General features: G+C 51.9%; 6 protein-coding genes across 6 annotated transcripts; 1 reads left to right on the plus strand and 5 right to left on the minus strand.

Moving 5' to 3' along the window:
* Positions 1-162: 162 nt before the first annotated feature.
* Z519_03291 (uncharacterized protein) lies at positions 163-693 on the minus strand (the record flags this gene model as incomplete). Its single annotated transcript, XM_016761042.1, has 1 exon — positions 163-693. One exon carries the CDS (start codon positions 691-693, stop codon positions 163-165), a length of 531 nt encoding a protein of 176 aa, XP_016622892.1.
* Positions 694-1,577: 884 nt separating this feature from the next.
* On the minus strand, positions 1,578-8,627 carry Z519_03292 (uncharacterized protein; the record flags this gene model as incomplete). Its single annotated transcript, XM_016761043.1, has 4 exons — positions 1,578-2,324; positions 2,377-8,133; positions 8,203-8,373; positions 8,445-8,627. 4 exons carry the CDS (start codon positions 8,625-8,627, stop codon positions 1,578-1,580), a joined length of 6,858 nt encoding a protein of 2,285 aa, XP_016622893.1.
* A 3,856-nt stretch (positions 8,628-12,483) lies between these two features.
* On the minus strand, positions 12,484-19,002 carry Z519_03293 (uncharacterized protein; the record flags this gene model as incomplete). Its single annotated transcript, XM_016761044.1, has 1 exon — positions 12,484-19,002. One exon carries the CDS (start codon positions 19,000-19,002, stop codon positions 12,484-12,486), a length of 6,519 nt encoding a protein of 2,172 aa, XP_016622894.1.
* Positions 19,003-21,942: 2,940 nt separating this feature from the next.
* On the minus strand, positions 21,943-22,968 carry Z519_03294 (uncharacterized protein; the record flags this gene model as incomplete). Its single annotated transcript, XM_016761045.1, has 3 exons — positions 21,943-22,628; positions 22,681-22,749; positions 22,800-22,968. The coding sequence occupies 3 exons, from the start codon at positions 22,966-22,968 to the stop codon at positions 21,943-21,945; spliced, it is 924 nt and encodes a 307-aa protein (XP_016622895.1).
* Positions 22,969-23,259: 291 nt separating this feature from the next.
* Z519_03295 (uncharacterized protein) lies at positions 23,260-24,192 on the plus strand (the record flags this gene model as incomplete). The annotated part of the gene is made up of 2 exons (XM_016761046.1): positions 23,260-23,308; positions 23,360-24,192. 2 exons carry the CDS (start codon positions 23,260-23,262, stop codon positions 24,190-24,192), a joined length of 882 nt encoding a protein of 293 aa, XP_016622896.1.
* Positions 24,193-24,799: 607 nt separating this feature from the next.
* On the minus strand, positions 24,800-26,836 carry Z519_03296 (uncharacterized protein; the record flags this gene model as incomplete). Its single annotated transcript, XM_016761047.1, has 1 exon — positions 24,800-26,836. The coding sequence occupies one exon, from the start codon at positions 26,834-26,836 to the stop codon at positions 24,800-24,802; it is 2,037 nt and encodes a 678-aa protein (XP_016622897.1).
* Positions 26,837-26,886: the final 50 nt, after the last annotated feature.

The raw sequence follows: 26,886 nt of genomic DNA on the forward strand, positions 1-26,886 counted from the left end.
CTGGGTCTCAATTAAAGAATGATGAAAGGCACCTCCATGTCAGAACTGATCATTCGAGGGACTGAAGATTCCTCATCACGGTTGATATCCCTCGCCCGTAAAATAAATCCGCTTTTCCGCTCTGATGGCGATGCATTTTAACACAAGGCACATTCCCCAAGTTCAGATCCCCAAATCCTTGGTAGAAAGAGCACCCCTCTTGAGCAGGCCGACCATCAACGGACTCGAGTCCCCAGTGATCTCGATCCTCTTCAAGGCAAAGCCGTCTCCTTGTTTGACATACTGAAATCGATACGTGCCGGGGATAGCCAGGTCCCACTTCTTCCCGTCCGCGTCGGTCTTCTTCGACTCTCCCTCGCGCGGCTCGCCTGGCAGGTTGCCCCAGAGGGTTGCTTTACCAATCATCTCGTAGCCAGAGTCGATCTCGTAGCAGTTCAGATAGAAGGCTTCGTGACGCCAGCCGGGCAACGGCCCATACAAAGCTTTGAGGGCTTCGATGCCTTTATCACGGCCCTCGTACACAGTCCCGTCCGGCCCAACATACGTAAGGTCTGGAGCATACCATTTTGGATCGAAGGACTTTGTGTCGTAGTCGTCGCGGAAGCGCTCCATGAATTCCATCACCGGAAGTTTGCGGGTGGTACTATCGAAGTCGCCATAGTGGATAAAAGCCGGCTTTGTTGGGACTGCCATAGTTGAACAATAGTCGAGAGCGGAGTTCTGTGAGGATGAGCTTTCGAAAGATCTTGGTTCAGCGATGTTTGAAATCTTGTAGCAAGAGCAGTCAACACGGTCAAGGGCATAAGAAGTTGGGAGGAGAAACCCTTAGGCAAGTGCTTCATTTATCACTCTCAAGTTGGGCACCACAAGATTGGTGCATTCTGGACCTTTTAAATACGACCTGTCCAGCCGGTGAAGCTGGCTCAGGCCGCGTGCTGAAGCCTAGCAACAATCAGGGAGGGAGCAATTTGTGTTGAAGGGTCTACGTGAATGTGTCCTTGGGACACACAACATATGGGACGGCCAAGGCACTCATGCCAATCAATTCTGCCCGAAGTCCCTGCTGAAGCAAGCAGATTATCGTGTCCGGGCCGGCGAGGATATGTTAAGAGGACGGTTCAAAAGGATACGAAGCGGGGGAATTCGTATAGTTCTCAGCTGAGAGTATGGTCAGCAACATCAATTCTAGCACGGATCGTTACTGGCTGGCAGAGACTCAAACCATGGTGTTCATCCCGCTCGAAACCACGAGACCAGGGCAGTCGTGCCCGACCATGCCTTGTAAGTTACAGAGACAATCTCATTGCTAGCCCTGCTTTTGTGTTGAAATCTTGATGGCATGTCCATGCTCAACATCCACTGATGATCAATGACAAGAAGTAACAAGACACATGTCAGTGTATAACTCCGCTTTTAATATGCTATGTATACGCGAATGAAACTAACAAAACGGAAAGACCATAGAAAGTCCCCTCAGCCAGACCCATTGCGCTCCAAAAAGTTCCCTCATGACCCTCTGGCGTTCCAAGTTTCATGCCAACCAAAACCCATCGTCACATCTATACTCTCTACAGCCCTTATGCACCGGTCAAGTATTTGACCAACTGCTCCCGCTCACTCGTGGGCACAAGGCTCAATACTTCACGGACACCCTTCAATCCACCTTCCTTGTTACCCATCAATAACTCGGCGACTCGTTTGCTGACCGCCTCTGTCTTGACGGCGTCAATCTTGGCATACACCTCCTTCCTGTGGCTCTCATACCATTCAGCCACCTTGCGGTCATCCTTCTCGAACTCGGCATCCAACAGACCAGACCAGTTCTTGAGTGTGGCTAGGTTCTGCTCCCTTTGTGTCATGCCATTGGCGGTGGTCACCGGAGCCTGGCCTGCAGCCAAGCTGCTGTTGATTTTCTTGAGAAGGACCTCCTCAGACAGTCTCCTTCGAAGACGCCAGTAGAAGAAACGTCTGGCATTCTTCCATTCCAAAGGCATCCGGATTGTTCCCTTGGCCTGCATACGTCCCGCACGGTCGTGCAGATCGGCGAATTGAAGGGCAATTTGCAGGTAAATCGGTCCAAGGAGTTGCTCACGCTCAGTCATCTTGGCCTTGATAGCGTTGAGTTGCTCAGCACTCAAGTTTTTGGCGAGAGACTGAGCCTTAAGCCCGGCGTATGTGGGATCCAAGCGGGCCATGGTCTCCAGCTGTCTTTCTTTTCGGTATTTGATGCCAACAATACCCTCTGGCTCCAAGACACCACCACGCGACTCGATGTCCGCATACATCTCCATCTGTTCAGGGTTGATGGTTGGGTCAACAACGACCTAGCAGATGTATTAGCATTGATCGGCAGAATATGGAGGGATGTAAACTTACCCATGAACCACCACGGAGCTCACCGAAAGGAGGAATGTAGACGAAGACCGGCTGCTCGTACTTGACGAGGGCATCGACGATGTACGAACCATATTTGAGCACCTCGTTGTACATGTCTCGCTGACCTCCAGAGAAACCCCGCCAGTTGGCGAGGATCATACATGGGAGTTGCTCCCCGAAGTTGAAGTCTCTCAGGGCTTGTGCGGTCTTGAAGGCGGAGTTGGGGAACCACACGCCTCCGGCCTCTTGCACAATTTGCTCCATAGAGTCAGCATTTGCAGGGTCGGCGGGCGTGACGTTCTCGACAGTGCGGGTCTCAACTGCGATCACACCCATGGGGATGCCACCCAGTCGAGCACGACCCACAACCACGGTTCTGGCCCAGCCACCTAGAGCTTCTTGGAAGGAGTCCTTGTCGAAAAGACCAGACAGGAAACCTTCCTCATCCTCCTTGCCCCCGATGAGGTGCCTCACATCGTAAGGTCCCTTCGGTGGGTAGAACGTGATGTCGCGATCCCAGGGGTCTGACGGCGGGCTAACTGGAACCGGTTGGCCCTTCTTGTCGGGGACAAAGGACAGCCATTCCACAATCTTCTCGACACCTTGGAAGTCATCACTGGCAGTCATGTGGGAAACACCGTTCTTGTACATGATTTGGGTACCACCGAGCTGCAAGTTTGAAGTGTAAACTTCCTTGCCCAGCACCTTGTTGAGGGCAGGGGCACCAGTCAGGATAATTGGCTGACCTTCGATCTGAATAGCACGTTGACCAAGACGGACAAGGTAAGCACCGATACCGACGGAGCGACAGGTGACAAGAGTCAAGGTAAAGATGTCCTCATAAGCCCTAGATGTAGCCCCAGCAATGAGACCAGAGCCACGCAAGCATTCCACGCCCAGTCCGTCCTTGGCACCAACAATGGTCGTGATCTTGTGTCGCTCCTCGCCATCCTCGACGACCTTCTCGGTGATGATGTCAGTCTTGCTCAGCAACTCCCTCTTCTCAGGAGTCAGGTAAAGATACTTGAAGCCCGAGCTTGGGTTCGACTCGTCGTTCCACGCAACGGAGAAGTGAGGAATAAGTTCCTCGGCCATACCAATACGGGCACCAGAGTTGGCAGAAAGATAGATACGGGGAATACCAAGTTTTCGGGCGTATTCTGTGCACTTGTTGAAAAACTTGTCCTCCACAGGGCCGAAAGAGCCGATCTGGTAGGTGATATCGTTGGCAATGATGATGAATCTTCTGCCTCTTGGGTATTCTGGAGTTTTGGCGGTCAAAATCCAAGCGACCATACCGCAAGTATTAGTACCCGCTTCACGGGACACCTCGGTGACATTATCACCATCATCGAGGATCAGCTCGTTATACTCAAGGCAAGTCGCAATCTCCGGTTTGGACTCAGCCAGCGGAGCATGTTTCGCGACGGCCTTGTTCCAGCAGTTGTAGATGGCCTGTCTGAATAGCTCAGGGAAATCGTACACATACTGAGTGCCCATAAGGTGAGCCTTGTAACGTTTCGGCTGCAGCCACTCCTTGGTAGGGTAAGGTGTGGAAACAGGGCGCAGATGCATGGCACCAATCTTGGTAGTGCCACCGATGCTCTCGAATACCCACTCGCCATTGCGCGCCTTCTTTTCGACATATGTCTCTACTTTGACGACATACCCAGAAGTGTTCGTGATGATGACGCGCAAAGGATATGGCAATCCACTCTCGGGGTCTGTGCAAAGGATTCTGATCTCAGCGCCAGTTACTCGAAGGCGGAGGAATCTGCGAGAGAAGCGCTCCAAGAAGCCAGCAACTTGCTCCTCCACGTCTCTAGGTTGCAAATTGAACACCGGAGTGAAGTTGATAAAGATGTGGTTCAAATCAGAGTTGTTGTTGCCGATGATCTCAAGAGCGTCGCAGATGTCGTTGACCAATCGATCAGTCTCTGAGATAAGGTACTCAGCGGTAGGGATCTCATCCTTGAGACGTCCCGGTCGAACCACAGCACGGGTGAAGTAACGCTTATCAACGACCTTGTCCCTGTCGTCGCCCTTGCCAATGGCCTCGTAAATGTGGATATTTCTGTTTTCGGTAAAGACCGGTTTAATCTTGAACTTGGACAATCTTCCAAGTTCAAGCTGGAAAGCGAGGGCAGGTTCATTGTGACGAATGCTAAGGTCTTCCTCGTACGTCGGCCCACGGAAGGTGAAGTATCCAGGGTAGGTACCTTCTTTGTGGCCACAGATGAAGGTGATACGACGGACCTTGCGAGCCAACAATTCCGACTTGTACTCCTCGATCAAGCTTTGTGCACGATTCAGAATCTCTTCGTCGGTCAGGTTTTCAATGTCGCGGATGGCAATGTTGCAGACGTTGGTCAAATCGTCTTCAAGCGTCTCCTGCTTTTGTGGCCTTCTCTGGCTGTCGAGGGTCGGCATAAGATGTTGCGTAGTAGGGCGCTTCTCTGGAGCCCCTTTGGGGAACGCCTCGAGGGCGCGAGCGAGACATTCATCAACCTCATCCAGATAGTGGCAAGGGGCAATGACACCCTTGCGCGAAGGCTCGTCGTCTCCTTGCAGCTTGTTGAGGTATGATAAGTCACTGACGGATGCAATACGTTTGAACTGATTGCCGTTCTGGGAAGGAGTTGCCTGTCCTGATGGGTATGAAGATGCTAGTGGCAGCCCGAACTCTGATTGTCCCACTTTGCGAAGGACAAAGTCCCATGAGAGGTAAAACGGCGGCTCAACGTCGTTGTGATACTCGACTTCCTTGACGGTATAGGCACGGTAGGCACGTCGCACGTACACTTCGAGAGCGGCGAGACCAACCCATGGATCATGATGAGCGAAGAAGAGGGGCAACACATCAAATACGGTGTAACGAGAGTCCACTACTTCCCTCAACACGTCAAGGTCCGGCTCGCGATGCTCCCAGCCGGTCTCTCCATACTTGGATTCAACCACGGAAGATTTGAGGATATGCTCCATCTGAGACGCTCTCTCCTCCAGAGAAGGCAAGGCGCAGAGAATGAGCAGCTCGCGAGCCTTGAGCGCAACCTTCGCAGTTGCACGTGATTCAAGCTCGGTGAGTCGGCGCAGAGCTGGTCTGAAGTATTTGCCAACGTTTCCAACGTTTGGTTGATTCGGTCTGTAAAGATCCAAAATGGCGATGATCAAATTGTTCTTGGCAGACACGCGGGTGTGGGACAAGACAGTCCAAACCACTGAGATGAGATCATCTTTATTCTGTTCCCGCAGTTTCAAGATCACGTCTTCATCTCTAGCGGTGCCAGAAGCAAAGAGTTTCTCAACTTGGTAATACTGATCGAGGAGCCCGATGAAGACGTTGTATTCGTGGATCTTCAAGCCATCAGCGTATCTTGCACAAACATCCTCAAGAGGTTGCAAAGTGGAGTGAAGCGCGGCTCCGTCGTTTGTGGACATGTTCTCCTCAATGTAGCGGTTGATGGCCTTTTGAAGTTGCTTCGCCGGAAACTCAGCTTGGCGAGAATGTGCTCGCTCAACAATTTGCTCAAGCTGAGCGTCCAGCTTCTGCGGAGTTCTCGAATGCAGAGCAGACGATCTAGCAGCCCATTCACCATATGGCAACTCGGGCTCCCTCAATACCTGCACCAACTCCTTGAGTGTCGAGGCCATGATGACCTGGTTGTCGAAGCCCATCAGGATATTCTGGAGGATACCATGGAGGAGAGCAAATCGTTGAGGAGGCTTGTTACCCACGACCTGAGGGGGTCCAAGGTTTGGTAATTGGCCAGTGAATGTCTCCGCGGTCTTGACCCGAGAGGGATCATCCAAAGCCAGTATACCCAGGATATCACCACCTTCCAGAGTAGCTCCTGGCTGTTTGATGAATTGCACAACACCATCCTCCTGAGCAATGAGAGGCATGTACATCTTCATGACCTCGACCTCTGCATATGCCTGGCCGGCCTTGACGTGTTCACCGTTTTCGACGGTAAATTTGACCAGCTTTCCGGGGGACGGAGTTCGGAGCTGCGTGGGGTCATTCTCTTGTTCCAACAAGCAAGTCTTGCTGTCAACGCTCAGGCGGATGGCCGTAGGTTCTTCTTTCCAATAGAGACTGTGAGATCGACCGGCAACCAGCATCAACAGGCCACCATCTGCGAGAGTGCGGATGCCAACGGAGCACTTTGACCCGTTGATGAAAATGTGATAGCTATCGAGACTGGATCTTGTGACGGTGAATTTGTATCGATGACCCTCATAGATGAAATCAACTGGGAAGACTGTCTTGAGGACGTCTTTGGCGGGCACTTGACCCTTCTCGAGTCCTCTGCGATACTCAGCGATGCATGACTCACTGGCAATGTGAGCTTTGGTCACGGCGCCAGCGAGAACGGCGAGCATTTGGTCAGGTCGCTCGGCTGTCAATTTGTTGGAAATGAGTTGATCGAGCCATCCAGTGGTAATAGTATTGTCCTCAAAAGCGGGAGTTTCCAGCAGCTTGATGAGATATTCAATGGTAGTTCTGAAGTCTCCTCGGATACTCAGTTCCTTCAGAGCGACAACCATATGTTTGCGGGAAGCAGATCGGTTCTCACCGTAGGCGAAAATATGCCCGAACTGGCTATCGGAGAAACTGTGAATACTAGAGTTTGAGGAGACGGAGAAATAACCCCAGACGTTCGAGCTTGAACGGAAGTTGAGGTCGTGCATAGTACCGCTCGACGGCTTGAAGCCCTCACCCGGATCTTCCGAGGTGATACGGCAAGCTGTGCAGTGACCCTTCGGACGGGGTCGTCGTTGGGTCTTCAAGCTGGCTTCATTCTTGAAATGGAAATCGATTTCCGTCGCCGTGTGAGGGTCGACTCCGTACAACAAGCGAATGTCACGGATGCGGTGTAGCGGGAGACCCATAGCAACTTGCAGCTGAGCAGCAGGTAGATTGACGCCGCTGACCATTTCAGTTGTAGGGTGCTCGACTTGGAGACGGGGATTCAGCTCCAGGAAGTAGAATTTGTCGTCTGCATGTGAATAGAGGTATTCCACCGTACCGGCAGAGACGTAGCCGACCAACTCACCGAGGCGGACGGCTGCAGCCTCCATATTACGGAAAGTGTCTTGGCTAGCAATGGTAACGGGAGCCTCTTCGATGATCTTCTGATGTCTTCGCTGAACGGAGCAATCTCTGCCAAAGATGGAGATGTTGTTGCCATACTGGTCAGCCAGCAACTGCACTTCCAAGTGACGGGCATTTCCTGCCAGCTTCATGATAAAGATGGGAGATCCCGGAATTTCATTAGCGGCGGCGTTGTAGAGCTCCACGAACTGCGACTCGTCTTCGACTTTTCGAATTCCTTTGCCACCACCACCTTCGGACGCCTTGACCATCACGGGGAAACCAATCTTCCTGGCGGCTGCCAGACCTTCTTCTGCAGAGTGTACGCAGCCTTTCTCGTAGACATCATCCTTGACGGTCACGATACCGTCTTTGTCGATTTCTACCTCATCAACGCCCTCTCCTGACCAGGGGATGCAGGGCACCTTTGCGTGCTGTGCGACGATTGTGGAAGAAATTTTGTCACCCAGAGATCGCATTGCCGACCCTGGAGGGCCAATAAACACAATCTTCTTGGGTGAGGCCGCCAGGGATTCGGGTAATTTGGGATTTTCTGAGGCGTGACCCCAGCCGGCCCAGACGGCGTGGACGTTCATCCGTTCGGCGATATCAACAATCAGCTCGACATTGGCATAATTGTTGTTATTTGTACCTCCGGGCACCTATTGTCAAAGACGTCAGCGCTGCTCCTCTTGTTCTTGCTCCTTTTTGTTTTAGCGTAGCTTACGTACCTCGACGTATTGATCAGCCATACGAATGTAGTCCGCATTTGCCTGTAAATCTTCTGGCGTGGCCATCACAGTGAACTGGATGGCCCGCTCGTCGCCGAACATCTCGTAGGCCCATTTCCGTACGGAGCGGATTTCCTTGACTGCTGCAATACCGTTGTTTGCAATGAGCACCTGAAATTCAGCATTGTCAGCTTGCGGCTGCGCACAGACACACGGATTTTGTCTCTCGGACGTCCACTTACTGAGGTAATGACAGTGTGCCCATCGTGCTCCTGAACGAAGTCCTTGACCTTGCTCGGAGGAGCCTTCCCTAGTCTGTTCCCTCCAATGAAGTGATCTGCCACACTATGCTTTGCTTGCCACGAGCTGGGGGTGCCGTTGGCCAAGGGTTTGGTGCCATTGACACCGTTGACGGCGGGAGCCATGATGGTGAGGGAGAAAGGTCTATCTCATGCAACTGAGGAGGCGGGCTCTTGCCAGAGGGTCGATCGCGGTCGTAAAAAGGAGACGGAAGAGGTGAACGTGCAGGGCTCTGTGGACCGAAAAAAGGAGACCGGGATTACGCCAATATTACCGATGTCCCAAAATGGATTGCCCGAATTCTATACTGTCGCAGGCGGAGGTAAGGAGTGAAAAGGTCGGACGGGTGGAGAAGAGGTCGAGGAAAGTCTTCTGACTGAAGACAAGGAGGCGGAAGGAGAGAAGAAATGAAAAGTCAGCGATGGGTGAAGAAGAGGGAAACTGTAGTGCAGTGTGTGAGCGAGAGACACGAAGGCGCAGGGTATATTAGAGCAACGACGTTGCTGAGATGTGTCCCTGACGCTGTTTTGGGCCTGTTGGATGAAGCGGGTGCTGCACAACGGGGTTTAGCTGGATCTCTAGGCGGGCCGCAGCCAAACAACGCCTGAAGCTCCTCTCTGTGAGCCTCCAGACAATCAGATTTCAGGTGTTGGGAGCAGCCCTCGCAGCCCAGCGCCCACAGATGCATCGCCGAGCAAGGACCAACCGGAAATCTCTGGGGGGTGATTGGGCACCGGGACGGCCTAGCCTCGCCACAACCGTCGATCTATTCGCTGAGGCGGTCACTGCAAGCGTCAAGGCCTGTTCGGCGGCCTAGTGGCCCACACTAGCTTTCCCGCTTGATTGTCCCGCCAGTTAAACCCGAAGCCCACTCCCCATCTTGTCCATCTCCCATCCCCAACTCCAACAGAAATTTCTGCGAAATCTCTCTTTACTCTTTGTTGAGGCCCGGGCAAATGACGTCGGAATATTGCCATCAGAACAATGCCCTGGCAAACATCCCGAGGTCATTCGCCGTAGTCCTCATGCCCCTCGTGCCCCAAGAATCCCCCGGGTAGATGGAAAATCAAAATCAACGATAGTACATCCAACAAAAATTTCCTGGCCAACTTGGGTGGAAAGGGGGCCACAGCAACATCACAGTTCACGTCGCACAGATGGGTCTTTTTCGTATATCGTATCTAAATCTGTCTTTACCACAAACCATTTACGAGTGATTTTGTGGCGACTATCGTAACGCTTGTGTATCTCTCCCTTATCATCTCTCAGCCTCAGCTGGCACCGCTGGCGCCCAAGATGGGTTGAACAACCTTGTAGCAAGACATCCAGGGGAGGGCCTGATCCCGAGATCCAATGGTGGATGTGCCGCATCAAGGGCGGAGTCCGCCCCAGTCAACCATACAATTTCGGTGTCCGTTTTTGGTGGCTTCTTCGCCCAGTCTAAGAACCCACCGACGCCCACCGCTGATTCGCTCTTGTACTTGTATATACTGCTCCTACTCCTCCCGTCTTGCTGGTGGAAGACTCGCGGGTGTACGGGGAAAGCCAAGGGAGAGAATAGGCCGGTCGGAAAGCGAAAGAGATATGTGAGGAAGATCGCCGAGAAAGGACCGTGTCATTGTTGGTGGAAACACGTGGAGATGGAAGACGTAGGTCCTGGCACGAGAGTTGCGATAGATCTCAGTTCGAGCGAGTTCTTCAAATTGGCCCCCGACTCCGCATGCAGAATTATTGCATGGCGAAAGTGCAGAACTCAGATTGGGATCTAAATTTGGTGTTGGGCCCCCAGCAGAATGGCAGCACTTCCCCATCTGCGGCATCGCCTCGGATCCAGTCCGGTTAGCCCAAGATCAATCTGGCGTGTGGTGGGTCGATCGAGCGCGAAATTTCTTCGAGAATCGCGATTTCCATAGCCCATCGAGTTATTGCTCGAAAAAAGGGGGCGACGATCCATCTCTTCCTTGCGGCGGTCCTTGAGATAGCCTTCCTATCCCTTGAGACAGGAAGATTCGATGCGACTGTTGGCCCAAAGCAAAGTTCAGGGGCTAACTAGAGGAAACCGAGGGTGCAACGAAATACGAAGACCGCTTGATAGTCGATATGTGCGGAATTGGGAGGTGAGAAAGGAGGCTGGTGGGAGTGAAACGACAAATCCGTTGACAGCCAAGGCATATCCCATTCAATGCAATGAAAATCACCACCTTACTTGGGCAGACGGTTTGGACAGGACAAGGACAGAGCACCAGGTGACACAGGAAGAGAGCCGCAAAACGCCACCAAAAAAGGGGGGTTGTTGCCGCAAGAACAGCGCCACGAACACCCAAGAATTCATTCGCTGCGCCCCAGAATCAACTGTGGATAAGCAGCAAAAGAGATCGGAAATATCATTTTGACCTCAATATCTCGAACTACTCGGTACAGGGCGTCGTGATTTTATCTGCTGAGGTTCGTCCTGGAGGTTGGTTGTAAATTTGGGAAAGGCTGCCGAGCATCAGATGGCCCAGCAAACTCGGTGGTCATGTGACTTGACGGTAAGCCCGTACGAGGCTGAGTCAGTTTCAGGGGTGGCATCGACAACGAAAATCCGAGACCAGGAAAGTGAGCTCAGTTGAAGCCATTCTATACAACCAGCCTCCAGAAAGAGCCGTAGAAGTGATATATGGTGATCCAAAAATCATAATTTGGTTGTTTGATGGATCACTGGAGCGACGATTGTCGCACTTATGAGAAATTGAAGTCGGATGTGAGCTTCAGATGTGAGCTTCTTTTTTTGATTGCTTTTCTGAGATTTTGCAAGTTCTTTCCACAATCAGGGTTCAGGTTGCAGGCGATAATGACTACAAATGACAACACCCTATGATTGCCCATATCCCATTCCGTGTGGGCAGCGGTAGATATATTCTCGAATAGCATACACCATTTGACGAACTCAACACGAGTGAATACTGAGTGTGGCGGCTAACAACAGTCTTAACGACAAGCTGTAAGGAAAAATAGAGCTCAAATACAGGCAGGTTAAAAGAAGTTGAATGTGGAACTATCTGCACAACGTTCGACAGTTGGTAACGTCGAGCGGTTAATCATGGTGTGAGTGAAGGACGAATGTGTCGTATCCACCGCTGCATAAGGGGCATCGACGGGGCACAAATACTGCTCATGGAATGACCCACAACTATATGAGCAGAGAGCGAATGAGATATATGAGAAGTCCGCAGCGATGTGACCAGAGGTCCGCCCTCACTATGCCCAGGGCATTGTCAATAGAGAGCGGATATAGTCCATGTGCAACTTCCAGCGTTGATCGATAAGCGGAGGACGAGTCTCAATCTATCCAGAGTGATGGGAGCAAGGGATGCATGCATCGTAAGACTCGCTTATAACGATGTGGTTGGAGGACGAATGAATTCTATCCCATTGTGAATCTGGTCCATAACCTAGGCGGGAATCCTGAACAGCTTGTCTATGACGATGTAAGTAGGACGAACGTATCATCTTTTCGAGGCCGATGTCAGCAGAGGTCGAGTGCGAGATATCGGGAGCAGGGGTTAAATGGGAAATGCGCGAAGCCGTCGTCATCAAATAGACCAAGACTCCATCACAGCACGATGGCCCATGCGCGGCCGCTCTCGTCATACCAAGCCTTCCTTAACTGAAGTCAGCGCACGATCGTGGACAAAAGAATGTCATAATAGCCGCAGAGGAAGATGTAACGGGACGCCGACATCACTCAAAAATGCACAAAACAGTGGGGACGCACGATGCACTCAGCGCACGACAACGGACACTTGAAGACTGCTTCAATCTTGTTTTGTCCATTTCCTTTTTTTCATTCAAAAATTCAATACAAAAAATAAAAAAAAAAGAAACAAGAAAGTGTCTGAACAGCACGAGGCCTCTGCCTCCACCCTCCCCTCCCTTTCTGTCCATCCACCAGCACCCCCGGAACCAAACCACCGCACAAGAACAACCGCCCGCCCTTCCTCATGGGTCAACAGTAGGCCACCCTGACACACCAGGCTCGTCGGTGGCCTTGGCAGCCAGAAGATGGACACGTACTTCCTTCTTCTGGCCTGGTCGCCATGACCGACCAACGGCCTGGCGCATGGTGGCCATACGCTCCTCCTCGCCCGCCGCCAAAGGGGCCAGAAAGAGGACTTGGTTGGCGACCTGGAGATTCCAACCAGCTGCGTCGGGACTGTCGACCTTGAGAACAAGGACGGCAGCACCCTGCCGCTGGAAGGCTTCCACAGCCGCCCGCGCCTGAGCGCCCTGGTAGCCATCGTGGCAGATGACGCCTGCCGCGCGGCACGCCTTGACAAAGGCGGTTTTCATGCCCTCGAATTGGGCAAACACCAGGACCGAGTCTCCATTCTGGGTAGCCATCTGGACGATGGCCACCGCGAGCCGCATCCTAGCCCCCGCCACTGAGGCGGGAGCCCCCAGGGTCGCGCGGAGTTCGAAAAGGGAGACTGGAATGATGTCTCCAGCTCCCCGGAACTCACAGCAGTCCTTCGAGAGACACTGTTCGCACAGGAGGTGGCCGCATTGAGTTGCGACCGAAAGCCCTGCCTTGTGTAACGGCGTCTCGCCGCATGTCGAACATTCGCCCGGGGGCGAAGTGCTCTCGAAAGCGCCCTTGACGACACCCAGGAAACGGAATCTGCGGAGTCCCCGCAAGAGAACCTCCAGGTGGTCCTCGACCCTGGCCATCCGCAGGTCGACTTCTTTCATGCCGACGGCGGCTTCTTGGACCCCAATGAGCGTGAATGGGGCCTCGCCGCCGGCTCTTGAAAGAAGTCGCCTCGGCGATACAGGGTTCTCCTGCGAGTACTCGAGGAGGAGTTTGACTGTCTCGAGAGCCGCGGTGTCGGCTAAGTTGTCGTTGGCGGCGTTCTGAATGAAACTGGCAAAACTTGCCGCCGAGCCTGGCACCGCGTTCTTGAGGAAGGAGAGTTCTTGTAGAACTTGCAAGAGCAGTCGCGCTCTTTGCAGAACAAACTCCTTCTGTTCGTCGATCAAATTGGACAGTCTCTGCAGTTCGATCTCTACGAGGGCTCCCAGCACCTCGTCTTCACTCTGACCGGTTGTTCCGCTGGTGGCGTTCTGGATATCCTTTAACATTAGGCTCGCACAGACCAGGGCCTCTACCGGCCCGCTTGTTCGTTCGACCGAGTCCGTTAAGTCTCGGATACTCGCGGGCTCTTTTGGGTCGTCTCCTTTCACTATGTTGGTTTTGGTGGTCTTTTTATTGTATGTGCGGTCTGGGTCCATTGCCAATTGCTTAACGTCCGAATATGTGATTAACTCGGAAGCGGTGAACTCGAATTCGTAAAAGATCCTTTTCATCTGGGGACGCTTCTTTGATGGCTTGTTCTTTCGGATGAACTTCGAAGAAAATTCTTGGGCAAGTTCATACATTTGTTTCTTGTAAGCCGGCGAGGCGATCTCCTGATATGAGTGAAATTCTTGTGCGTCAGATTTATCTCTGATCATTTTCGATCGGTCCCTTCCAAATCCGAATTTCCCTTCCTTTTCATCATATGTCGCAATCCGCGTACCCAGTAGTTTTGCCATAGTATTGACATTGTCGTAATCATGGATCGGAGGTGTCCCAGAGAGCAGCCATCTCGCAGAAGCCTCGAGTTGTAGAAGTGCCAGCAACGTCTCCCCTTGGACATAGGTAAATTCATCCACAATGAGTCTTCGAAATGCAAACATGTGCAGGAGAACAGGTATTTTGCGGTCGGCTTTGAAGGTATCGAGTTCTTCGCGAAGCACGTCTGCAGCTGTCGACGCCGGTTTCTTAGTGGTAGCGTTTGCGCCGACCTTTCGACCTTGATTCCGAGGAACCCGTTCCCTCTTCTGATCGCCGTCTTGTAGCATCTCATCATCCTCATCATTATGGTTGGCGTTTTTTGTCTTTTTCTTGGCTTCGCGGTCGGCTTTTATTGCGGCCTTGTTTGTCGCCCGTGAGACATAACCCTGAAACCGTTCATATTTTGATTCAGAGTCCGTTCTCGATCTCACATCGTCCCATCCGGACCAGAATTCCTTTTCGCCTTTTTTCATTCCTTCTATGCACGATGTTAGATTTGACAAAGCCACGCTTAGCCATTCCTGAAACGCACGACCAGGATCGTCCGGAATGCAAGGAGAGCAAGCAATCTTGCGCAGAAAAGTCCAGTAAGCAACCTCGTGGAACATATCCCAAGAAGCCAGGATAAGTCGAGCCGAGCGGACTTGCTCGTGAGAATACCACTGTAGCTGTGCAGTTGTCTCAACGATGATGTAATACGGCCTATTCATTGGGGACGAGCTACTGCTGTCGAGTCTTTCCCAATTCAGAGTGTCGGCGAGCTCAGATGCCCACTGCTTGACGATATTTTTGGGCGCCAGTATCAGTGTCGCGTCGGAGTGAAACTTTGCGGATTGAGAGTCGGTTTTGAATGCTGTTGCAGATCGTGCATAGTCTAGCTCGACCAAGGCAAGAGATGTAGTGGTCTTTCCTGCTCCGACCTCGTCGGCGATAATTCCGCCGCGAACCTGAAATTTCGGCAAGAGTGCTCTGGCCTCCAATCTCCACCCTAGTGCAGGCAGGCAAGACTCGACCAAGGACATTTCATTCCACTGTGGTGGCTGGTTTTCTTGGGAATACATCCAGGCAAGAGCGCGAGTTTGGGAATCCCACAGCTGGCGCTTTAGATGTAAGTCATCGTTTATTTGCTGATCAACTAAATCTTCCGCGTTCGACGAAAGTTCCAGAGTGACAAACTCTTGGGGAGGAGCAAATCGGTCATACAACTCTATTCGCCACTCCAGAGAGTTGGACGCAGAGTCGGGCTGGTGGTGAAGGAATAGCTGCGTCACTGCGCGGTGAGCTAGTGTCTTGATGTTGACCACTATGTTCAGCATGATTTTGTCGTCGAAGGTTTGTAACAGCGCAATCGCCGGCTTAGGTCTTGACTTTAGAAGGTGCTCATAATTCGCAGCTTCGACTGGACTCTCGATGGCGCTAACGATTTCTTTGGCCTTGGTGCTTTTTAGAATCCATCTGAGTGGAGGTGCCGGAGGGCAACATTTTGTGCACAATTCAATCGCGAGATCGTCAATGGGTTGCCAGCCGTTTCCTAATTGAGGGATGCTGGCTGCATGTGACAAGATCCACCCGAATTCGCTCAATGCTTCGGGTTCTCGTTCCAGGTTAATGCAGAGGTCTCGGCGACACCGTAGTCTTTCCTGGGCGTGCGTATCAAAGCTCAAATCCAGGAGCAAGATTGTCGAGTAACTCTGTGCGCACTTCTTGGGAGATATCGGACTAGTATCTGGATTCTGACACCACCTCTGGATGGTGTTTGCTTCGGTAGGCATCTCCAGCTTCTGTCCAGGGGACTCTGACCATTTATCCATTAACTGGCAGCTGATTTCCATACCCTTGGCTAATTGCGCTGTAGCAACTGGTCTCCAGGACGCGTCGATGCTTGCGAGAAATGCGCCTTCGTCGTTGACGCTTCGCTGACATGGTTGAGTCGAGAATACTACACAATCGAGGCACGGGTCGTTCAAAGGGCCGGACTTCAGGAACAGAAATGTAGGTGCTTCAGATGAGGACGGGATCACTCTTCGGTGCAAAGTGCCGCTGGGAGCAGGGCAATTCTGGAGCAGCTTGTATTCACCGACAATCCCATCAAACATTGAAGACTGATCGTCCCTAAGACCACTTGGAGGATTGATATCCAGAGCCGCGAACGCGTTTAACGTCGCAAAGGGTTTGGCTTCGATGCCTAGATTCTGCTCCCATGACTTAACTTGTCCGCCTTTGCCAATGATGCGAAGCTTGAAATCTGTCGAATGCCCGTCTCGGTATTCCCAAACGCCCTCGAAAAGGGTCTTGCTTGGTTGCATTCTAGCCATCGGATATCGAAACAGGTCACGCATCGCACTCTTTGCAGGCTCATTTGCTGGAGCTTTTGCGAAGAGCAGCCACCTGGGGGCAGCGTCAAGATGATATCGCGGTTCCCCGTGGCTTGAACATGGATTACACATATAGCGCTTCTGGACAAATTCGAGCTCCAGGCGGCAATGCGTCGACTCATAAACGGCCTTCCACGAGTTTTCAAATTTGACCCCTTGAAATTGAACCTGACTTTTGATCGCTTCCAAGATTTGGTCTCTCGCGGACTTAAAAATGTCATCAGTGAACAATTGTGTTGGGTCGTCCGGGCGTCGGTTTTGCAGGACTGGAGGAAGTAATTTAGTCAGGTAGTCCACAAATGTGTTGGCAAGGTCACGTGGCTGGCCTGCGTTCATCAAGTGTCTTAGATCCTGGTGTCCATGCGTGTCTCTATTACAGCCCTTGCAGCATGTGTAATAACACTCTGGGCAAAATAATACTTCGTGTCTGGTGCGTCGGTTAAGCCCCTCACAAAGACATAACGGTTGGAGGTTTATAGCCTTGTAAATGATTGCGTCCAAGGATTCGGAACCCTCAGCATTTGTCCACTTTTGAACGCTGTAGTTCAGATTGTCCTGTTTGATCTTTGCTTTCAGGTCCTTGACAGCGCCGGCTTCTTCTAAGAGACAATCGTGTGGTGTATGTCTTTCGCCAATTGCCTTGTCCACGTACGCCGGGAATATGCTGGGATCCTTTGCCGAAATCTTATGACAGGCAATGATAGCGCTGAGAATTGCTGCTCCAATGACTGTGGTCGACATTGCATTGCCAGCCAGATCCTGAAGCTGCTTTGATGTGTTCTTTCCCAAGTCAAGTTCTCCAATCGGGAATCCTTGCAATGAGAGCAGCTCGAGCCCAGACAGTGGAGCACCTCGTCGGGTGTCGAACAAACAGCCCAGTGGTGTAACGCATCCAACAACACCCCACTGGCGACGGTCTGTATCTCGATCGATATTTTGGGAGATATTGATATTTCTGTGCTTGTATCGCATATCGAAGTCACGCCGAGCAACGTTGTAGAGAAGATGGATGTCGAGAACATCCAGAACCCTCTTGCTCTGGCGAATCGCCCAGCTTTGGTCGGCGTAATCGTCAAGTTTTGGTTCGGTATTTCCGCGGCGCTTGGTGAATGGCGTCCCAATTCCCAGCCCATCCTTGACACGTGCGGCCACATGCCTCTTGCGGCAGTTTACCCAGTCGGTCGAAACCCCCTTCGATCTGCTGTCCTCGAGAGTGTGCTGGCCAAGCTGTCGACGGGGATCGTCGTCGGCGAAGACGAAGTCGGAGTATGGCGACGAAGCACGACGTTGAAAACTAGCCATCAGCATGACCCATTCTCTGTGAGCTTTCTCGATATCGAATCCCACCTCTTTAGCTCGCTCTTTGTGTATGCCGAGTAAATATCCTCGGTTACGTGTTTGTGGAAGATAGTAATCCAAAGAATCCAGCTTTACGGCTACAGATTCGTAGCCTTTTCCCTCCCAGAAGGTTTTTATTTCTCCCCATGGAGCCCCTTCGACGTTTTCAATTATGAGGATGGTCGGCTTGTACATCTTGGCATAGGCACCAATACCATCCATAGTCCTTGCTGACTCGCCTTCGCCGCGCTCGCCTTTCCATTCTCCTTTAGAATTGTTCAAAGCAGAGTAGTCCACGCACGAAGAACCAGCGATCAAGATGTGGACATCGCCAGGAGGCTTTTGGCGCGCTCCATACGCGTTGACCGGCCAGCAAGCTTCATCATCGGGATTTTTTGCATGTCGGCCGAACTCAGTGACATCACGAAAGATGACGGGTGGACTAAAGTTTCGTTCGATGAAGGCTTGTTTTGGAGGTTCGATTTCGGCGCTCCCGAGGTGCTGATATTTGAATCTGTCACCGTCCCCTCGGGAGGTCAAAGACTTTCGAATAAGATCCATGGCAACAAATGGGCTCTCGGTGCCAGAGCACATGGTGAGGACTCTAATACCGCCTCCCTTGAAAGGTTCACAGGCCTCGAGCAGACCCTGGCTGACAGCATGTTCAGTGATGAAGTCGAAGATGCGGTGAATGTCCGACAGAGGGGGGGCAGTCGTATCGAGCCAATTTTGTCCGTTTATTGGATTCTCCTTCTGGTTGGCATCGGGTGCGTCATCTTTCTTCCCTTCATCTTCCTGTGCATCTTCGTCTTCTCCAGTTGGTAGCAAGGTCCCACCGGTTGGCCCATGCTGAAGAGCTTGTAGAATAGGATCATTAGTTACTAATATCTCACCATCGTCGGGATTCCAGGCGGCGTTTCGAAGCAGGTCAAGTTCATTTTGGCCCTGGTTTGCCTTGTCTGCCTTATCGGTCACTTTCGTGTCTTCCACTTCCGTAGGAGCTAGGTCGATATTGTCGTATAGGCGTTTCCTAGAGGGCCGAGCTAGTTCCAACCCATCCTTGAACTTGGTCCACACCCTCCACGCCTTCGTAGCCGCGTTGTTCTTGGCGTATGTTATGGAGTACGAATTAGTAGCGACCTCTACTAATTCGTCACGTGCCTTGGCCGTTGGCTTTCGCCGGTCATCCATGTTGAATACACTCTTGCAGATTTGTTTCTTCGTGCTGCCACCGAGAGCCTTGTCTTCAAGAGCCTTGCAAATCAGTCCAAAGTTCAAAGGAGATGTACGGAACTTTTGTCTCAGAGCACGTGTGGGAGGCTTTCAGTACATTTGGTTGTACAGGTCGCGCCTTGACAGCCGGTGAACTTGGAAAGGTTTTATGTGAGATATTTTGGGTCTTGGGGGAGCTATTCAACTGCTAGGCAAGTTAGTTTGGAAGATATAAGGTCGGTCCGGAATCAGCTTACAATGCTGTGGTGTTTATTGCATGGTGTTGGAAATTGGGCAAGATAATCGACTCGAATCCAAGATTCCAAGAGAGTTCCAAGAGGGTTCTCGATTGGAGAGATTTGGTAATTTTGAAATGATTGCCGCCTCCTGGGACTTGCTCTGCTTTTTGAAGGCGGATTCTCGTAAGAATTTTTGCCAAACGCTGCGAGGGGATGTGCGCTCGAAAACGAGATGCGATCAGGAAGGAATGGATAGGCACTCCACAAAAGGAAGGGAAAGTCTGTGCAAGATTCTGATCCGGAAGACGAGGATTTTGAAGGAATAAAGCGTAGATAATGGTGTTGTTGCGATGGTCTCTGCCCTGACCGAGGATGGAGAGGTTGAAGAGCAAAAATTTGGGTAAACAGGATGCGCGCATCGTGCATCGTGCTCTACGCTCCACCCCGGAGGCGCGGTTTGTCTGGCCAAGCATCAAGGACGAGCATTCTCTCGGCATTGCACAGGATAACATGGCCTTGAACCATTTATTCAATGCTTTCTTGGACGCAGAGAGGTCATTGTATCACAGTCTCGTGGTTGTGGCTCTCATTTCCGTCTTCATCCACCATTAGAGCGACCATGCAACGTCTGTCCCCTAACCTGCGCCAGTTTCTCAGCAGTCCTGTCGCCTTATTGGCGATGAACCAATTCTGTGGCCAGACAGCACGAGTTAGACGACAACAAGAACCTCAATGTTGTTAAGACGTATCACATTCCACGTGCATTGATCGACCGCAATGCTCTCGGTAGTTGAGCCAGCAAACAGACGGTGAGTTTGCTTGTCATCAACCGCCACTAACAGCTGATAAGGAGCCATGGCTGATTGACAGGGGTGTCTTGTGCTAGATATCTTTGTCTGGGAGACACCTGCAGAAGGTTCCATATCTGTGAAGAGACTGGCACATAGGACTTTTGATCGTGGTTACAAAAGCCATGAAACAAGACTCCTTCATACTGCTTCAAGGTTCTGGAATCCTGGCCCCCGAATCCGAGGTCTCTCAAGCCGCTGAATAGCCGAAGCCAGGAGACGAAAGGTGGCAGCAGAGCTCAAGGTTGAGTTGCTGATACTGAAGAGTCCATGAGAAGGCTACTGTTTTGGAACCAACATTTTCGCACATGGGTCGAGTAAACTTGCTTGACACCGAGCCCCCAAAAGCCTCGTTCTATCGCACCATGGTTTGTTGTGTTGTTGCGATAGAATCTTCCCCTGCCGAGTCCGGTACCAGATCCTTGGAGGAGAACAAGACGCCCTGGATGCTTTACAGCACTCAAGGCTTTGTGGAAGCGCCTTGGCCCGAGCTGACCGACTCAACATTCTCCGAGTGCTGAGGTGTCGGGAGAGGGAGCTCGACGAGTTCGACGATGTGTGTTATTTTTATATTTATGTGGGTCTCTTGGCAGCCCTTCAAGAAGCAGGGAGCATTCAACCTCCAGAGCTGGAGATGCCGTGCACAGGGCTGTGGTGTGATATTGTCCACAGAAGGAGACTCGTCGATCTTCGGCGCGAATGTGAGGGTATTATTTTGCCTATGGTTCTAGCAGCTTCCTGCGAGGAACCGGAGACGAAACCGTGCATCGAGGCCATCGGTAATGGCCGGAAGAGGCTCAAAGCTGATTCATAAAAACGATTTCGGACGAAGCCAGCCAAAGAGGTCCGCGTCCTTGTACTCAATCAGTCGAGGTTTGAAGGGAGGAGGTGGATGGAAGAGGATATCTGCGACCTTGACTTTGAGCATGGTGATGCTGGCAGCTGTCGGTGAGGTGGTTAAGGTAGTCTGAATCTCGAGCTGCTCCTCCAGAGTCTCCAGCTACTGGAGGAGCAGCTTGAGTGCAGGGAGATCGAGACGCAAACTCGAACGTGGCATTCGCGCCGACGCGGGAGCTACCAGTCTCCATCAGTGATATGGGCTCATTTCGTTGGAGGTGCCACCAGTGCTACCCTTGGCATCACTATGACACTATAGCCCTCTCTGCCTTTCACAGGATGCTGCGCTACCTCGAATCCCCTTGAATGTCGAATTGGAGCTCTGCAGCAGTCCCGCTTTGTAGCTGTCTACGGATCTCTAGGCTGCTAATTATTATCGCAACAGATTCGAGTCGATACTCCGCCTACACATCTGGACACTCGCTAAGAGATACACTGGGGGCCACATCGGTATGGCAGGGAAGGCTACACAACAGCCTCACCCACGCCGTAATTTTATTTCCCCCTTAAGAGCTAGGAGGATGGACGCTATGCGGATCGTGATGACTCGGGCGAGATATGAGTCGAGCAAGGCGCTCGTCGGTTGCGGAGGCCAGTAATGGCCCGAAAATCGCTAGCAGGACAAGCAAAAATGACTGAGACGGTACACCAGAACAGTCGTTTGATTGAGAGCGGCCTGGTGTTGAGTCAGGAGAATCCCTCCTAGGACGATTGTCAGGCGCTGAGGCTGAGACAGTCAGGAGCGTGTGTCAATGGAGGTGTACTATCAAGAGGAAGATCAGACTGGCGGTTCGGTGAAGCCAAAACACTAAAGGTGACCTCGAGTGAAGAATTGTTACATTTGCCCTGGGAAACTATTCCTGTTGAACATGCAAAATAGAACACGGCCTGTCAGGAAAGGAGCTGTTTCTCTGAAAGCATGGTCATCCGTCGTCTTATTTCTTCGCGGCAGGTTCATCTCCAGCATGGACATTAAGCCCAAGTCCATCTGCATCGAGGTACAACTTGTTCTTTCCTCCTGCTTCTTGTAGAATTTGCGCAATGTTGCGAGCGTTTTCGATCTGTCGGAGCTCGACATAGCTTCTGCTCTTCTTGATCGCATCGCCAATTAGTTCCGCAGACCTGGCTTCACCCTGTGCGCGGACAACGGTTGCCTGCTTCTCCTGCCTCGCTTTGTCAACCACGAACGCGGCCCGCTGCGCCTCCTGTTGAGCAACTTGCTTGGCTTCAACGGCAGCAGTGAACTCGGGAGAGAAGGAGAGGTGCGTCAATGAAACATCATCCAGCATAATATTGAATCGCGCCGCTCTCCTCGTAAGGTTGTCCCTGACCAGTCTCGCAACATTTTCTCTTTGGGTGATGAGCTGGCTCGCATTGAACTGGGCGACCACACTTTTCAACACTTCATTCACAATTGATGGAAGGACACGCTCATCATAGTCTGTTCCCAGCGTCCGGTAAATCTGAGGTAGAGCTTCGATACGGGGTCGTGAGAGGACGCGGCATGTAATATTGACCATCTGTAAATCTTTTGTTCCCGTCAGAGAGGCGACATTTCGTGGCTTCGCTCGAACGTCGTAGTCAATGGGCGTCTCAAACCAAGGTATTCGGATATGGGTGCCTGTTCCACGTCAGTGACCCATGAAGTAACAGAATATTGAGCGTTCGTCTACCTTCGTTGTAGATTTCTTTTCCCACTCCGGATATTCTCTTGTACTTGATGGCACGATGACCACCCTCCACTACATCTCGTCAAAACACATCGATGCCTGAAATATCTGAAAGGAATTACCATTGAATAGAGAATTCGATAGAACGACGCCGGCAACCCCAAGACCGATCAAAGCGAAGATTCCTCTGCCCGCGGCGCCGCCTCCAGGAAGGCCTCCGAAGCCTTGACCACGACGCTGTTGCAGAGTCCGCTGGATCTGTTGAAAGTGTTCCCGTGGATCGTAGGACATCTTTGCGCCCTTGCTAAGAACGCCAAATTGTGGACAGGTTGGCTCCCAGGTTTGAGAGCATAAGGCAACGTCGATGATGGTACCATTCAAGTGAAGCTTCCGTGTTGCAGCTGCGGAGAAGCAAAGAGCTTGGCGCCGCTGTTTAACTGCGTACGGGGAGGCAGTACATTCTCCTCCATACATTCCTCCTGCGTCTCTCTCAAACCAACCACTATTTACATGCCCCTCCAATCCTCTGCTTTCCCTACCGCCAATTTCAGTTAAATATCTTCAACCCGTGGTCAACTAAACATGGCTCCTGGACAAAGTCGCAGCGTCTTCGTGGGCAATATTCCCTTCAGTGAGCCTCTACTCTTGATCCTGTAACTTCCAGCCTACTGACTTTCATCAGATCTGAGCGAGGAGAACATTGTCAAGATACTCAGTCAAGTTGGCACGGTTGTCAAGTTCAGGCTGATGACAAATCCCGATACGGGCAAATCCAAGGGATTCGGCTTCGCAGACTTCCAGGATGCTGACCAGGCGGCCAGCGCGGTTAGGAACTTGAACGATTTCGAGATCGATGGCCGCAAGATCCGCGTTGACTGGCCTCACAACAACGAGAAAGACTCGGTGCCAACAAATTACGACCAGACTCCCGGTCCTGGGGCGGACGGACTCCAACAAACAGCGGCCAGCGCCCTCCCTCCTCTGCCTCCAGGTACTGATCTTCCTCCAAACCTCAGGGCCACCGATGCCATTTCACAGACCCTTGCTACGCTTCCGCCACCACAGCTACTCGATGTCCTAACTCAGATGAAGGCGCTTGCCATCTCAGATCCTGCAAGGGCAACCTCGCTCCTTAAGACTGCGCCACAACTCTCTTACGCCATATTCCAGGCTCTGATCTTGATGAATCTCGTGGATCCCAAAGTATTGGCACAAGTCGTCGAACAAGCTGCCAGACCACCTCAGCCGGCCAGCATTCCTCCACCACAGCCCGCTCCACAGCAGTATCCTGGCTTTCCGCCGCCCATAGTAGCCGGCCAAATGCCTCCCAGACCTCAGCAATATCCACCTACAACGATGCAACAACCACCTCAACAACCTCCCACCCAACCTCAGCTGTCTCATCAAGAGATGATCCAACAAGTCCTGGCCATGGATCAGAGGACCATTGATTCCTTTTCTCCGACCGAGAGGGCACAAATCATGCAGATAAGAGCATCAATGGGAGTCAGATGAAGTTGCCGAGTGCGATTTTCAAATCTATACCTCACAAACTATATTTCTCAATAAGCACACGTCAAAGCAGTCGAAAGATTTGGTCAAGGTACGCAGTACATTTTGCGCTTCATGACGAATATCTGTTCCGCCGGAATTGGGGATCAAATCCGTACCAAGCCGCTCTTGAGGATTTGTGATACGGAGCCCATCAGCAAACCTAATCCGACTACGAGGTACCAAGGCGAGTGGTAAACATGGTTGCTAAATGTCAACAGCCTCGAATGTCGGCAGCATCGCGGTCGAGGCGAGTCGATGTACATAGCAGTCTCTTCAGACGCCCGAACGGGGTGCTAAGGATTCGCCAACAAGAGAAAACGCAATAGCAGAGCAGTTAGATAATGATGGGGGTTTGGGGAAGCTCGAAACTATAATGTTCCGCATGTATTATAGATTCACATGGTCTTAATACTTGCTTTGCAATTTTCTAGAATGGTCTCATCAAACAAACCGCCAGTCGCCTTTTATTCTGGCGCCCTTAAAGGGCCTCATGGCTCTTCATTCCTATTCTTCGTGTCTGGATTCCTGTCCGAGTCCACTCTCCCCTGAAATGAGGTGCTAGGCTTCATCAAGCCTTATTGACTGCACTTGCAGGACTCGTCCCGATACCCTCGTCCGTCAATGCGGTCTGCGGCCTCAGTGGACTCCCCTTCCTGCTTCCATCACCTCCCTCTCTCCTTAGCCATCCCGCCCTCCCGGCCTTTCCGGGGGTCTCTATCGGCGACGGCGCAGGTGACGGACTAGACGACATCATCGTCACCCGTCTAGGCGCCCTGACATTTCCATTCCCGCTTCTCGGAGGACTGATCACCCATCCCTCTCCACCGCTACTGATGTTGCCGACGCTCTGCGGACTCCTCGGGCTCGTGTTGCTTTCATCATAGTGCCCCCTGCTCTGATACTGATACTCTTCCCCCCGCCTCTTGACGGGACTTTCGTCATACGGATCCCACCCGACCCTCCTCCTCGCGTCGGCTCTCAGCGCCTGCCGATACTTCTCATCCCCTCCTGCGCCCGTCGAGGCGCTCTCTTCCAAGAAGAAAGTAAGCAGTTCGTCCGTAATGGAGAGGTGTGACTGTTGCTGGAATTGTTGCAGTGAGGTGAGTCGCAAGAGGAGTTCGAGGAGGGATAAAGAGGTGCGGATGGAGTTGGCCCAGGGTGGAGCAGAGGAGTGAGGAGGCGAGGTGATGTGCACGTTTGCCATTGAATTTGTGAGTTGGCGCGTAGGGTCGTCCTTGTTACTCGTGCTATCAGTGGATTCTCCTTCGATATCGGATTCAGTGTCGCTTGGTTCAGACTCCGTGTACACTTCAAACGCAATCCATTCTGGGTCGAGAGATGGTGGGAAGCGCCATGGATCACCGTTGCGGTCTTCTTCGACATATTGCTGTTCCTGCAGCTTCTCCTCCAGCTCTGCTACTAGATCTTGAGCTTGCTCACTATCCTGGTCGACTTCTGCTATTCCTAGCGCCCCATCTCTGTCCCCCATTCGCCTCGGTGGGATCGCGTTCAGGTCTCTCTTCAACAACAATACCGGATGATTACTCTCTGCATCGCTCCCGATATTCAGGACTTTGCTCGTATCTGCATAGAATATCTTGGATATCTCATGTACAGGAATCATCTCCCGTATTCCTGCGAGCATGACATCGTCAAACGGGCCCGGATGAGCCTGGTCGTCTTCGAAGTCGTGGACGCGGTCGTCGTCAAAGTCTTCAATGATCATCATTTGGTAGGCGTATTCATCGGCTCGGGCATCTGCACGGATACTTGGTGCGGAATCAGGCAGGTCGGTCTTTGCATTTGGAATCGCACAAGGAGAAGAGATTTCGGCGGCAGGAATGGCGTCGGATCCGGACCCAGTCCCGAGCACGACGTCGAGGGGAACTCGCCGTAGCTTCACTCTTGCTTTATGAATTACTTCCTTCCAAGTTGTTTCCCGGATTTCTTCTTCGTTTTGGGGGCGATCATGGCCCGCAAACAGCATGTAGACGGTAAGAGTGAATGTGGGTCCGATTTGTACGGCGTGATTTGGAGAGATGGAGTACTGAGTGTCGCCTGCTGTAAGGAACGTGCTGGCTTGTAGAAGTCGTGAGGGGGAAACCGAGTGTGGTAATGACGTTGAAAGGCTGGCACCTGAGGTAGTGATGGCGAGATTGATCAAGGGCACGGCATCTTCAATCCTCTCCAGTAACTTTTTGATGTCCTTGACAATCAAAGCCAACTCTGCTTCAGTCTGAGCTTTAGCTTGGCTACTGAGCTTGCTGGTCTTCCGAGCAGCTTGTTCCTCTGCTGCCTTGGCTAGTCGTTGTCCCAGAGATTGTATCTCTAGGCGCAGCTCCTTGGTAAGAGCGACAGCTGATTCTAGAGAGGTGTTTCCTCGAGCTGCAATCAGTTCGATCATGTCAATAGCCGGCGACACGATGCGGATTTTATGCTGCAGTCGTTGTTGCAAAGCATACAATTCATCTCGGATGTTGCTTTTCGGCGTGCTGTTGAGGAGTTTGGCTGATTGCCTGATCGCGTATGACGCTGTAATGGTGACTCCTGAACGAATGGCATAGTTCATGGCCTGTTGGGTCACTTTCCCCAGGAAAACGTCCATTTTTGCAAAGTACAGCGTCGAATACTCCCGCTGAACGGCAGCTTTTGAGT

The sequence above is a fragment of the Cladophialophora bantiana genome (genome assembly GCF_000835475.1).
Source record: "Cladophialophora bantiana CBS 173.52 unplaced genomic scaffold supercont1.4, whole genome shotgun sequence".
NCBI classification, from domain to species: Eukaryota; Fungi; Ascomycota; class Eurotiomycetes; order Chaetothyriales; family Herpotrichiellaceae; genus Cladophialophora; species Cladophialophora bantiana.